The 13430-nt window shown below is 51.2% G+C and overlaps 1 protein-coding gene across 6 annotated transcripts in view; it reads right to left on the reverse strand.

The window, feature by feature from the left end:
* Nucleotides 1-2385: 2385 nt before the first annotated feature.
* CACNA1H (calcium voltage-gated channel subunit alpha1 H) overlaps nt 2386-13430 on the reverse strand; it is a 221445-nt gene continuing 210400 nt past the window's right edge. For 5 of the 6 annotated variants that reach the window (XM_068699495.1, XM_068699493.1, XM_068699494.1 and 2 more), the window contains 4 exons: nt 12298-12444; nt 9032-9215; nt 5837-6018; nt 2386-5355 (listed from right to left, as the gene is read on the reverse strand). In XM_068699495.1, coding sequence (XP_068555596.1) covers nt 4186-5355; nt 5837-6018; nt 9032-9215; nt 12298-12444 — 1683 coding nt within the window. In that variant the 3' untranslated portion in view covers nt 2386-4185. The remainder of the gene's footprint in view (nt 5356-5836; nt 6019-9031; nt 9216-12297; nt 12445-13430) is intronic. The other variant, XM_068699496.1, reaches the window with a different exon arrangement.

Consider the following 13430-nt stretch of genomic DNA (forward strand, 5'->3'; position numbering starts at 1 on the left):
TTAACATGCAGGCAGGAAGGGGGAGAGGGCGAGGAGGGCTGGAGGAGCTGCGTCACAGCAGGGCCATCAGGTTTGGGAAGGGCACGAGGAACTGAAGGCTCTGTGGATAGAAGGGGAGGGAAGGCGAGCTCCTGCCTTTGCCAGACACGAAGCCCTCCTGCTTGTTGGCCGCCGTGGCTGTATTTTGGGGGAAGACAGGCTCAGGTGGGAGAGCCTCTGCTTGGGCATCTGCAGCAAACACGGGCAAAATCACCCCAGACCTTCAGCAGCTTGTGCCTCTGAGCGGGCAAAGCTGAAGCAAGAAACATAAGTTGCTCTTTTTTTATTTTTTCTTTTTTAATCAAATAGTTTAATAATTAATCTGGTTTCTTTCCTGCGGTGTTAGATAATGAGGGTTGCTGGCGCTTTTCCCTGCAAACAGATGTTTTCCCTGACTAATCCAATGGCCACAGCTGGAAAACCCAACCCCTGGCTGGCAAGTGCATGAGGGCAAGTCGAGGGGTCCTGGCACAAGGCGCAGCCCTGGCTCAGCCCAGTGGGGCCACGGACCCAAACCGGGGCTGAAAACCCCTGGTGACATCTCTGCGAGCAGAGATATCAAACAGGGGTGTGCTTATGCCACCACATGTCCTGCAGTCACCACAGAGAGCCCACACAGGGGCTGCACACAAAAAAAAAAAAAGGTTGGAAAAAAAAAAATCATCACGGGGGGGCTGCTTCTGTTAACACCATTTTGTAAGAGGACTGAGCACCCACCCGGTGCAAGCTTGAGTTATCACAGGGCCTGAGTGGGATTGCAGCAGATAGCCACGCTGAGCTGCTTGGAAAAAAAAGAACGTTTGGAGATTTCAGCCCCTCGGCCCCCACTGCTGATGGCTGAGGTGCTGGTGGGAGGCAGTAAAATTTCTAATTAAGGCCCCGTAAGGAAGAGGTGATGGCCCCAGACATTAAAACAGCCATGTATTTAATGCTTAATTGGGAATGTTTAATGGATAAAGTCAATTTAATTATTCAACCTAAGAAAGCTTGTACAAATATCAGTCCTTATTAGTATTCATGCCACCTGTATGATCTCACAACATTGGCAGATTAAAGGTTGTATCTAATTGCGCTGAGGATGGATTCAGATTAGAGACTTTTTTTTTTTTTAAAGCTTTTTTTTTTTTTTTCTCCCCAGCCTAACAAAGACAATTTCACATTGATGCCATCTGCGATTCGACCTTGAAGCAGAGACCAGCTGAAGATGCTTTGAGGTGGTTTCCTCTGCCCCTTCCTCCACACGCTGCTGGCAGTCCTCGTTTATCCCCACTCTCCAGGGCTGCCCGCACAAGGCCAGGCTGATGTTCCTGCAGGCTCTGCTAAACTGGGGAGAGCTGGGGCAGAGTCGGGCTGAGAAATGCATGTGAATGAATCATTTAAAGCGCAAAACAGAAATAAATCTGGTGAAATGATTTGCGTTTGTCTGGTGCTTTCCACTTCCAACCTCGAGCGATGCCACCCTTGCAGGCAGCCTGGTGGAAATTGCTTAGCACGATAAGGGCTCAATCAGCAGGAAAATGAACGCGGCTTAACAAAGTTCGGCTGTTTCTCCACGCCGTTGTTGATGGACAGGTTGGGGGCCTACGATCCAGCTCTGCTCCATGTAAGGTGTGGGATTTAACAAATTGCTGCTTTATAAAGGAGCAGGTTCATAACACAACCCTGACCCCCAGCACTCACTGCGTATTTTGGGTGATTTCCATCACTTTGTCCCATTTCTGTGCTGGGTCTCCAGCTGCAGTGGAGCACGAGACACCCGTCGTGTCCCATCCTGATCCTACTCCTGGCTGCGTGGCGGGCAGAGGCACTGTCACCTGCACAGCTTCTTTTTATTCCCTTCACATCTTTGCTAACATAAAACCAAGTAACCCCTGGGCTGCTGTTTGGCCTCCTGGAGGCTCACTTCATGTGCTCCAAGCTCTGGTTCCTGCTTCAAAATTAAGGCTTTGGTACTGGGATCCTGATACCTCAAATATTCAGCCATCTCCTATGGATGCCTGACCCTGGCCCACGGCTCAGAGCCCCTTTGGACGCTGCCTTCCCAGCAAAGCTCAGTAACAACCGCAGCAATAATTACCTTTATGGTGTTTTTCAGGAATTCCCCACTATCCCACCGAGGCGGAATAATTACAATAATCCTAAATGACTTAATTGTGGCGGCGCAGGTGCTCGGAGGCAGCTGGCACCAAGCCACTCGACACAGAGAGGCTCCGGGGCAAGGACTCAGCGGGCAGCACTTCGGGGGCCAAACACGCAGCGTCCCCGAGCCCCCCAAGGGCAGGGGACATCTGGAGCCAGGGCTGTGGCAGCGGCGTCCCCGTGCCGCGGCACAAAGTCAGGCCACGCTTCCAGTTTATACAGTTTAATACATGTGAAACAAGATACATTTCCTTTTGAGTAATGGATGCATAAATAACAGAAGATATATGTGAATGCATAAATATGAGGCGGCATGGAACGAACCAAACAAAAACGGTTGTTTTTTAATTTTTTTTTTTTTTTTCCTGCGTGTCTTTTTTGCTGCTGTTGCCCGGCGCTCGGGTTGACGTCGGCTTTCCGTGGTGAAGCTGTCCCGCGGGGAGGGCCTGGATGAAGAGCGGGGAAGGGGCAGGGAACGGAGGCTAAAAACGAAAAATCAACCCCAAAACTGAAAAAGAAAATAATTAAAGTGGTGTTGACAGGTGCCTCGAATGCCTCGAGAGGCTTCTGGGTCTGCGACGGCAGCAGAGGGGCCTTTGGAGGGCAGCGCGTCCACGTGGGTGCGGGTGTGCGGAGGAAGACGAACAGAAAGAGTGCAAAGGGGAGGTTTCGGCTATCACCGAGCTCTCAGAGGCATTCTGCGACGAGAACAAATCATTAGCTTAAATGCTCACAAAGAACATCACCTAAGACAGCTCTTTATACCTTTACAGACTGTATCAATAATTTACTCTGAACTGCAGTAAACAAAATACATTTCTTAAATAACTTACTATTTATTTGATTTTCTATCTCTCTGTAAATTTAACTTTTTCTTTTTTTTTTAGTCTTTTTTTTTTTTTTTTTTTGTAATGCAAGAAACCTTGTTTGTGCACGTTAGTTCAGATTATTGCGACATTTAACCTGAATATCCATTAAAAAAGGAAAAAAAAAAAAAAAAAAGCAAAAGGACAATTGTACAGACAAGAAGAATGAATAACTTATTATTGCACTGGCTACAATTCAGTAGTGATTTGTTTTTTTTTTTTTTTCTGTAGTTAGGACAACCTCTAAAGTACAAAAGAAAAATGAGAGAGACGGCTAAAGCATCAGCTGTGAAAAGAAGCTGCTAGGATGATGGTGGAGGAAGAGAGGGAGGGGAGAGGGGAAAAAAAGGAGAGCAAAGAAAGAGGAGAAACATTTGGAAAACGCATGGCCGTAATAATTAGATCCACATAAAACCCAAGGAAACACCACCCAGTTGCGGAGTCACATGTAATGCAAAAAACAGTATCGTTTCTCTATAAAAATATGTGCATTATGAAGAGAGACTTTTCGTGGGTATATATTTTTTTTGTCTTTTTCCTTGTTTTGTATCTCACAAATACATTATTTCTATTTATATAACTGCTGATATACAGACAATGTACAGCTCCCATCTCCTGGGCACTCCCACGTAATGTGACATCTCCAAAAGGTGCCTTTTTAAAAGTTGAGCGTCTTTTTTTTTTTTAAAAAAAAAAAAACAACAACAAAACAACAAAACCCAAAGAGAATCCCCCAACCGCCACCACCTCGCACCCGAATCAATGTGATCGAGGCCACGGAGGGCGGCGGGGGGACCGAAGCCACCCCCCGGCCAGCTCCACCTCCCCTTTAGAAAAGAAACCCCCCAAACCCCTCGCAAAGCCGCTCCCCCCGCCCCGAAACACCCGTCACCGTTTCGTCCAGCCGTTTGTTTGGTTTCTTTTTAATTTTTTTTTTTAACGTTTTTTTTTTTTTTGTTTTGTTTTTTTGCAAACCTCCACAGCGCTTAAGAACAAGTGACTGCGAGAAAGGAGAAAAAAAAAAAAAACAAAAAACGAGAGAAGAGCGGCCGCGCACCCGCCGCCGCTCAGTCCCTTCGGTTTCAAAACCCACATTGGTGTCAAGCCCTTGAGACCCCCCCCGTTCCCCCCTCCCAGTAAGCTATACTGGCTCGTCGATGTCTTCTTCTGTTGCGACAGTCACGGGCCCCAAGTCCTGCTTGCGGAGGGGGCTCTTGGCGGGGCCGAGGAGCTCTTTGCTTTTCTCAGCGCTGCCCCACTGAGTTTTTAAGTGCTCCGCTTTTTTCAGTTCGGGGGCCGCGGGGTCCGGCCGGGAATCCGGCGTGGATTGCCCGCTGTCCAGGAGATCCGAGAGGCTGCTCAAGGAGCTGCCGTCCGACTGCTCGAAGGAGAAGTTGGGGATGGCCAGGTGCTCCCCGCGGCACGGGGGCTGGCCCCGGCGCTCCGTTTTGGAGGCCGGTTCCCCCCCGGGCTGGCTCTCCGCGAGCTCCAGGGACTCTCTGTAAGCCGGGAACTCGCAGGACGGGGTCCTTCGGCGCAGCATGCTGTTCTCGGAGGGTTTGGTGCGCGAGGCCGCCCCGCTGTCATCCTCCATGGGAGGATCTATAGAAATGCAGGGCGGGCTCATCTTCTTCTTCCTCCGGGCTCCGTGGATGTACTCGGACTCCGGCTGGATGTGGGCAGGGGACCTCTGCTTCTCCTCGGCAGGGTCCTCAAAGCTACAGTCTCCGTCGCTGACGGAGGGGCAGATCTCGATGGAGTGCCGCCTTTGGTCGTCTGCCCAGCTGGGCTTGTTGAGGAAGCCCTTTGTGTCGATGCTGTAAAACTTCTTCAAGTCCTTCTCCTTGCTGCCTCCCCCGGAGAGGCTGCTTGTGCTGCAATTCTTGAGGGGCACCGGCGACGGGGCCGGGGAGATGAACGGCGAAGTCGAGCGGCTCCCGGCCTCCGAGTGCTCCCCCCAGTCTTTGGCTGAGCTGTTGATGTGGCGAACCTCCTCGTCGGCCAGGTCGGAGGGCTCCACGAGGGCTCCCTCGGGGCTGGGGGGGCTGTCAGAGGGGCTGCCCGGCCGGCTGGGGACCCCGCGCTGGCCGCAGCCGTGCTTCCGAGCCAGCGTGCCGGGGTGCCGATGTGGGGAGGATGGAGGAGAACACGGAGGGGTGGCCGGCAGGGAGGAGGCTGTGGGGTGGAGAGGGCTGGGGGTGAAGGTGCTCTGGGGCTGCTTCGCCGATGGTAGGGTCTCTCCCGGCTCCGCTTGCAGGCTGTCCTTGGGATCCGGCGTCTGCACGTCCACGGAGTCCGTCCGAACGGCCTCCTGGAAGGGGAGGAGAGAGAGGTGGGGGCGAGAGCCTGGGGATCTGCAGGGCTGGTGGCACTTTTAGGGTGAAAGCTGGCCCGTGGCAGAACGGTTGGTGGGTGTAATGATTCCCTCACCGCCCTGTCTCCACCCTGCTGTGCCAGCCCATGCGACGGGGCACGGTGTAGGGCTGACCCCTGGGTTTCTCACAGCACTGGCAAAACTGAATTATCCATCAACCCCCCCATGCTGCAGCAATTCCTTAGACTGGTACATCCACAAAGGTGAAAGCAGGTCAGGAGAGCATTCCCCTGTGTGCCACTTGCTGAGACTGGAGCATAGTAAACCTTTGTGGCAACAGAATCAGGAACATTTTGTCCTAAAAAGGGGAATTCTGCTCTCAACTCCAAAAAAACAAACCCAAGAGAGGACTGGAAAAGAAGAGAAGGGCTGAGGTGACCACAAGGGAGTTTGCCTCTGCAGGCTCTTGGCCTCTTACCTGCCTGCACAGCAGCTTGTTGAGAGTAGGAGATCGAGGAACGACGTGGGGGGGAAGGATCTTCCAGCGGTGCCGGCCGTCGTGGTTGGGAGAGCGCGCGGCCAGCTGGAGGGACTCTGTGGGGACTCTCAGAGAGGAGGAACATGCTCCCACGGGCTGGGAGCGGATGGAGGTGATGGACCCTAGGAAACAGAGAGGGAACAGTCACCACCACGGCCAGGGGAGGGGCTGAGATGTTTGGAGGCTGGGTTGGTGCCCGCAGGCTCCAGTGTAAATGCTGGAGAGGAAAGGAAAAGCCTGCAGAGTCCAGCTGAGATCCCAAACCTCACCACAAGCCTCGGGCAGTGCCAGGATTAGAAACCAGGTGCCCTTTGTCCTGTCTCCTGCCCTAAATACCTGGCCACACCTCATCAGGAGACGAAAGAAGCCTCCTCTGCAATCCACCTGCATCGCATGCGGCTCTGCCCTCCCTGGGATATCACCCATTACAAACTTCATGCTCACAGTGTCTGTTTTCTGTTCCAGGCAATGGAAATTTTCTCTCTCAGCGGCTGTGATGCTCAGGGTGGGTGGTAGCCACCAGCCCCACACAGCAGCAAGTGAAGGGCAGGACCAGGGTTGCATCCAAAGCCTGGCCATTGCCGCTTTCCCTGCAGCACTGCCTCAGGGGGGTTTATAAAAGGACTTGGAGAAGGTGGCTGAGGGGAAATTTGGTGGCTGGGCTGTTTTTTCCCCGAGTCCACCTGCAGGGCTCACAGCCCTGTGCTGCTTTGCCAGTTGGAGGCGAGAGCAGCTCTGTGCCACTGCCTCGGAGCCTCCGGAGCTCGCCTCGCCTTGTGCAGCCACTTCGCCAGGAGGAGACACTGCTGGCACGCACAGGGCAGTTTTTCCATTTCCTACAACGCAAATCCTGCCCCCGATATCCATCCACGAGGCAGCCCCTGGCTGATCCACAGCACAGAGGCAGCTTCAAGTGCTTGGAGAGTCCCTGAGCTCATGCATCAGGCAGGGAGTGCGCTCTTCCTGAAGGCTCCCAGTCCCCTGGCTGAGTCTAAAGGCAATCCTTCCTCCCCAGCCCCTCTGTGGTGCTGCTTTACTGCATTTCTGTGTTGTTTGAAAGATCTTTTGCTTTTTTTATTTTTTTTTTGGCTGCAGGATTTATTGTCCTCATTAGCTTGAAACCCAACGTCTGTTTCTACATTGCTGCTCCATGTTAAAAACACAGCTATCCATCACTTCAAGAGATCTCGCCCAGAGGTCAGGGAACTTGAACCTATGACAAAAGCCATCCAGACAGTTTGCAGTTTCATTTCAGAAAGAGATTTGTTGTTGGGGAGAAAGAAAACTTCGCGTTTAATCATTTTTCTTTTGGAGGTTTTCCCCAGAAAGCCGCGGAAGCGGCAGAGCAGTGAGGTTCCCACCCCACAACCTGCCCCACTTCTCCCTCTTTTGTTTTTGGGCTCTCCTACAGGCAGAGTTTCAGGCTGAGTCTGTGCTATTCATTGTGATAATCCAGGCTTTACGAAATGTTTTTTATGATGCAGAAAAATGTTGTCATAAAATCTTTTACAAACACAGTCATAAAATCAAAACCTTACGCTTTCCTCCCCATCCGTAGCTGGAATTTCCTTCTGTTGGAAACTTTCCATCTAGCTGTCCTATAGGAAACCAAAAAACCCTCTTAACTGCATGGTAAGGAACCCTGAAGGGAGCCAAATCTCTCTGGATTTGTATGTTTTTCTATTGTTTTTCTAACAAATCAGGAAACTGCGTCTAACACCAAAATAATACAAGACCTGGTCATCTCACATTTTCAGTGTGTAGACATCAAAATGTTGGGAGAAGAGCAGACATCCTTAACTGACATCGAAAAGTCAATGGCAGCTAAAGCTTTTTTTTTGCTAAAGCAAATCTGTGTGTAACTTATGGGACTGTCACAAATCGGAGTTTGGTCAGCTCAGGAGCAGCACAGCTCTGGGTGATGCTCCTTGGATGCATCCACCAGCTCAGAGGGAAGGTAAGCACCTGTCATATCCATTACTCGAGTGTTCCTGGAGAGAAATTTGGGAAAGATGAAAAATCTTTGGCCAGTTCTACCCACCTCTGCCAACATCACAGCAGTTTTATACTAGCATAAATCCTGATTTACACCCACTACAGAGATGAAAATCATCCCCAGTAGTCCAGCCATGAAACTCAACCTCTGTTTTCTTTGCTTAGCAAAGAATTTGCAGGTGAAATAATAATAAATACTGAGCAGAGAACATTAACGGGTATCCAGACAGCTTAAGCAAATAGAGAGTTACTTCACCCAAGGAAATCAGAGCAGATCTTGCCAGCCCCACCAGGGTCTGCAAACCCACCACTCCTCTGCCCAAGCAGTTCTTGCATTTCCAACAGCGTTGCATCAAAGGAAACCATACTGGTAAGTTCTTGGGAGCCACTCAAGAAGCACATGTGCTTTTAGGGAGGCAGGTATTTTCTTTCTTATTGATTTCCCCTTCAAACCAATTTGCGCAACAAAGGAGAAAGAAAGGCATTTTAGGGGAAATGTATTTGGATGCAGTTGGGTAAATGTATACTCCAAGGCTCTGTGTAGCTCGTGATTCCCTGGCTGCGGGGTCTCTCCACAAGATTCATTATAAGGCCAGGCTACAGAGGCACTGGAGAGTGCTTTCTAATCTTTATGCTCCCAAAGAAACTCCTCCATCTGTGAACTCAATGTACTGTGCTAAAACACTAGTGCTCTGAGACTGAAGACTGCCTGAAACAAGAGCTGTACAGGAGCTCTGTCAGGAAGCAACGCCGACGCCAGCTTTTATTCATGTTGACTTTATTGATTTGTATTCCTGATGTCAGGGCCGATCATTTCAGAAGAAATGTGCAGCTAATACCCTTTTCCTTGGCTACCCGCCCGTGCTCTGTGCCTCTCGCGCTGCTCGGGAGCCCCACTTCTCCCCAGTCAAACACCCAAACCGCCCACTTGCTCCTGACAAAACGCAGTGACGTGATGAAAACACAACACTGCAGCCCGTGGGATGGTATCAAACCAAACAAAGCCAGCCCTGGCTCAACCCACACGCGGCGCTGGCTGCGTATTCCCCATCTAACCACACGTGTGCAGGCAGGAGTTACTGTGCTGGGTTTTGGCTGGCTGTGCGAGGAGGAAGGGAAATCTCCACGAGTGGTAGGTACCTCGCTGGGATTTGCAGGGATACGTCTCCATCTCCACCTCGTGGAGGGGGAAGGGGGTTTTGGCTGGCATGACGGGCCGGAACATGTAGCTGTCGTTGGGCAAGGAGTGCATGCGGGACACGGAGATCTTGCGCACCGTCAGGAGGTTTTGAGAGTCCTGTGGCCGCAGACTGGCCGTGCCAACCTGCAAAGCAAGGAGACAGGGAAAGGGGTCACTCAGCATCTCGGTGAATTTACAGTGGTCTCCTTCACGTCTGTTTTTTTTTTTGTTTTAAAACCCGGGCAGATGTTCCTCTTGGCATCTTACAGGGAGTCAGCAGCCCTGGTGACTGCAACAGAACACCGAAGCCGCAGAAAGAGCTCAAATTGCGGCTCGAGTAAAACGAGGCATCAATGAGCCACCGCTAAGCTGATTCTTGGACACGGCAGCTAAGGAGTAAGGTCCAGGAAAATGGGGCCCACCCTCCGAACACAGGAGAAAGCCAGCATTTCTCACACTGTTCTGATTTTCCCAGGGATGTTTTCAGCCCAGCCTGGGTGGTGATGGGACAGACGGACAAAATCAGACAGTCCCTGGCCACATGGACCTAGGGTACCAACAGCTTCTGGAAATTCATGGATTGTCCCCCCAAACACACACACACACACAGAGGCAGACGTTTAAACACACACCCACGTTAAGACCACTGCAGACCCTGGGCCTCTCCCTTACAGCATGGGGCCTGTTGGGCACCGCTGGCCCCGACGGGTGGCAGCCCCACCACAGGGGGCAGCGGGAAGGAGAGGACATCGTGGTGTGGCACTGCCTGGGTGTAGAGCCTGTTCTGGGGAAGAAAAGGGATTTTTCTGTGTTTGTGTGGCCTCTCTGTCAAATAGGGATCTGGTTGGAAGTGCCCAGACAGAGCATCTCCCATCACGACCCTCAAACCTGAGCCCTCACTGCTTCTCTGGGGCTCTCTTCACTTCATCCACCTTACAGTGAATTCATCCCAGGGTCTCAGGAAGCTTTAAGTCCCCAAAAATGTCCCCGTGGTGCTGATGGTGCAGCAGTGAGAGGTGGTGCTGTGACCAGGCCAACCGGGCAGCGGGACCCCTGCACCTGCAGCCTGGCTCCTGGCCCCAAGGTTTTGGTCCTCAACACCTTCCCCTTACAATTTAGCACATTATCTAAGGTACAACTAATTGCTCTGGTTTGCCTTTAACGTCAGCCTCACAGTGACTGATTGAAAGCATTTTCCCAGCTGCATGTCTTAAATTAAACGTATTTTGCTTCGCTCCACTGGACTGTTTTCCCTCTGTGCTAGCAAAAGCCGGGCCCGAGATCCCTTGCTGGATAATTTGGAAGTCACCAAGGATCTGTTTGAAACTGTTTTTTCCATACGTTCCTTGCTCATGAATTTCTTTCCTCGGATCCAACAGAGATGCATCCCGAGACGAATTACTCCACGCTTTTACCCTCTTGAACTTGGCTGAGAAGCCGAGGGGAGCAGCAGCGGGTATTTACAGGTAGCTGGCATCCCGAGCATCCCTCGGGGTCTACCCAGGCCTCTCTCCTGCTATATTGATGCAGCGGCAAGGCGGCTGTGCCAGTTGGCCTTTGGCCATTGCAGCTAATGAGCTACCAGCATCCCGGCACCTGGAGCAGAAGGTGGGCAGGCAGTTGTTGAAATCCCATGCCACACGGAGAACAAAAGGCCTCACCCTGCTGTCTCAGCAGACTAACAGAAGGATCAAGATATTTTTTTATTAAATCCCCGTTCGTCGCTGAGGGATCTCGTATCAGTCTGCTCCGGCTGGGACAAATGGACAGAAATCCCCTCTTGACACAAACAACAGTGATTTTGAAGGTTTCAGCTATTGAGACCCAATTGACTGAGGGACTTGGGTAAGTTCCAGATGGCTCAATGCCGCTGTAAGAAGTACTTGAAATATGAAACGTGTGCAAGAAGCTTGCTGGCTAACACCTGGCGAGCTGCTCCTGACAGCTAGGAAGGCTTGGAGACACAACACCGTGCTGCTCCTCCTCTGTGCTGGGAAATGCACTCGGGAACCAGACCCCAGGCCCTGGAAATCAGTGAAATCCTTCTAAACCCATGAAAAACCTAAACCAGCACTGCCAAGGCTGGGCGTGGTGACCACTGCCTGCACCAAAGCTCTCCGACAGCCATAAAACGACCCCAGAGGGCTTTGGGGATGCAGCTCAGAGGCTCGGTTAAGCATCGTTAATGAGTGAGCACAGCTCCCTCCTCGTGTCTGGGAACTGGTAACCTGCTGGAGCTCTGATTTTGTTCTGGTGCAAAGGGAGCTTGAGAAGAAACAATCCTGCAAATAACTCCGCAGGACATTACCCTTCTTGGGTGATTAAACCAAGCCTAAAGCAGATTCATTCTGGGTGGCTGCTGCAAGTTGTCTGATGGCAGAGGATGTGCTCCCCTGTGCAGCACGCAGAGCTTCGTGGCACTGCACCTCCTCTCCTGGGCTCATTTGTGCCAAATGCCTGCAGCCCATCCAGCAGCACGTTGATTTAGGAGGGCACATTCCAGGTTTGGGCCCAAGAGCTCCTGCCAGCTGAGATCTGGGGCAGGGTCACTCCTGCGGGCACATTTGGTTGTGTGTGGTCTCAGTAGGAGCAAGGTGGAGAGGTACAGCACCTGCAGCTGGAAGAAGGGGTCTCTAGGAGGCAGGATGAGTGAAGGAAGAGATGGAAAGATGTCCACCAGCTTGCTCCATCATGCTTCTAAGTGGGGACTGAATTTCAGGGCAGATGACATGCAGCAGAGCATAGAGCATCTCCCGAATCCACAGCTCTGGTGCTTTCTGAATGCCCAACAGGTAAATGTGCTGATCTCTGCACGCCTTTCTATTTTCTCAATACTAGATCATGAACAAGGCCTTACAGTAACAGTAAGAAAACCAAGCTGGGCCATGTTCTCTCCATAAACCAAGAAAAGAATCTGCCTGTCTCCAGCTCTCGATATATAATTCGAAAACAGACAGCTTACACATCACATTGTACATTAAATATGAGACTCCTATTTGGCTAAAAAGAATATTTCTCTTGTGTTCCAGACAAGACTGCAGGCAAAGTCGGCTGGGACACGTTCCCTGCCCAGCTCCTGCACAGGCAGAGGCAGTACGGAGGACAGAGGATGGAAACGACTGTGGCTGTGAAGCGACAGGCTTAGGACGACCCGGACACCACCGCCAGCTGCACAGCACTAAAGCACAATGCCACAACGCAGAAGCAACGGCACGGAGTCATTCACCTCAGCCTCGTGGCCTGGGGGGTGGTGGGAAGGAGTCAGGACATGGTGGGAAACAGAGCAGGAGGACGGGATTTCCATCACGGGAGTCTCTGCCCCCTCCAGCGTGTCTGGGATGGCTAAAGAGACATTCTCACAGCTCAGCGCTTCCTTAAAATCAGGGAGATAAAAAGCATCAGTAGCAGAGCAAGGTGGTTTTAGTGCTCCACACAGACCAGGGCAATATAGAGCATCCTGTAACACCTTCCTGGGTGCCTGTGCCACCATCAGGCAGGATTTGTTGCACGGAGCCCTGTGTATTTAAGCCCCTCGGTGCTGGCAGGTTTCTAGGGCTAAGAAGAGGCTCTGCACATGAAGTGAGCAACCTCCCGAGGAACCTGTGGCTCCTGATCTGCTCAGGAGGTATTCATGGATCAGGAAAACTCAAGGAGAGAGAGCTCATTTTGTGATCAGAGCCTGTGTAAAAGGATGTGCCCTCTGGTCCCCAGCTGAAAAAAGCAACCTGGGTGTTTATGGTGCACTTTCCTGCAGAAATCTCTATTAGAAGCTCTATTTAAATAGTGAATTCCCCATCGCTATGTAACCAAATTCCTTTTTACTTGATTTAATAGAGTCTGATGGATTTCACAAAAATCTAATTTAATGTAATTTAATCGGAACCCCTCTCATTGATTTTGCAGTAGATTTATTTGCAATCAGAGTGACAAAGGAACTCCATCTTCACTCTTAATCATACTCTGCTGACATGGGATGAGACAATTATCTCATGCCCTTCCGTTATTTCCCCCTACTTCTGATTGCCCTCATTTTCTAGAGGACTAGTAAAACCCAGAGAGCAGGTAGCATCTGGAAAATCAGCCCCAGAAGCACCACTTTCTTGACAGGGGACCTTGACAATTCCCAGGGCCGTGCCCTGAGCGGAGTGTGAGCCAGCAGAAAGCTGCATGTTTACAGACAAGCCCTTCTGAGCTGCATGCTACAATTTGCTTGAGGCTTCTCTGGAAATCCCCAAATGGGGCTAAAAAGAACCTGAGCAGGATTTCTGTGCCTGTGTGAAGGGAATTTGTGCCATCCCTTTCGTATGTGTCAGGGTTGTCAGGGCCAGAGAGCCCAGGGCTTTAGGAGATTGCTCCCTG

This window comes from Anas acuta, chromosome 15 (assembly GCF_963932015.1).
Source record: "Anas acuta chromosome 15, bAnaAcu1.1, whole genome shotgun sequence".
In the NCBI taxonomy this organism is placed as follows: domain Eukaryota; kingdom Metazoa; phylum Chordata; class Aves; order Anseriformes; family Anatidae; genus Anas; species Anas acuta.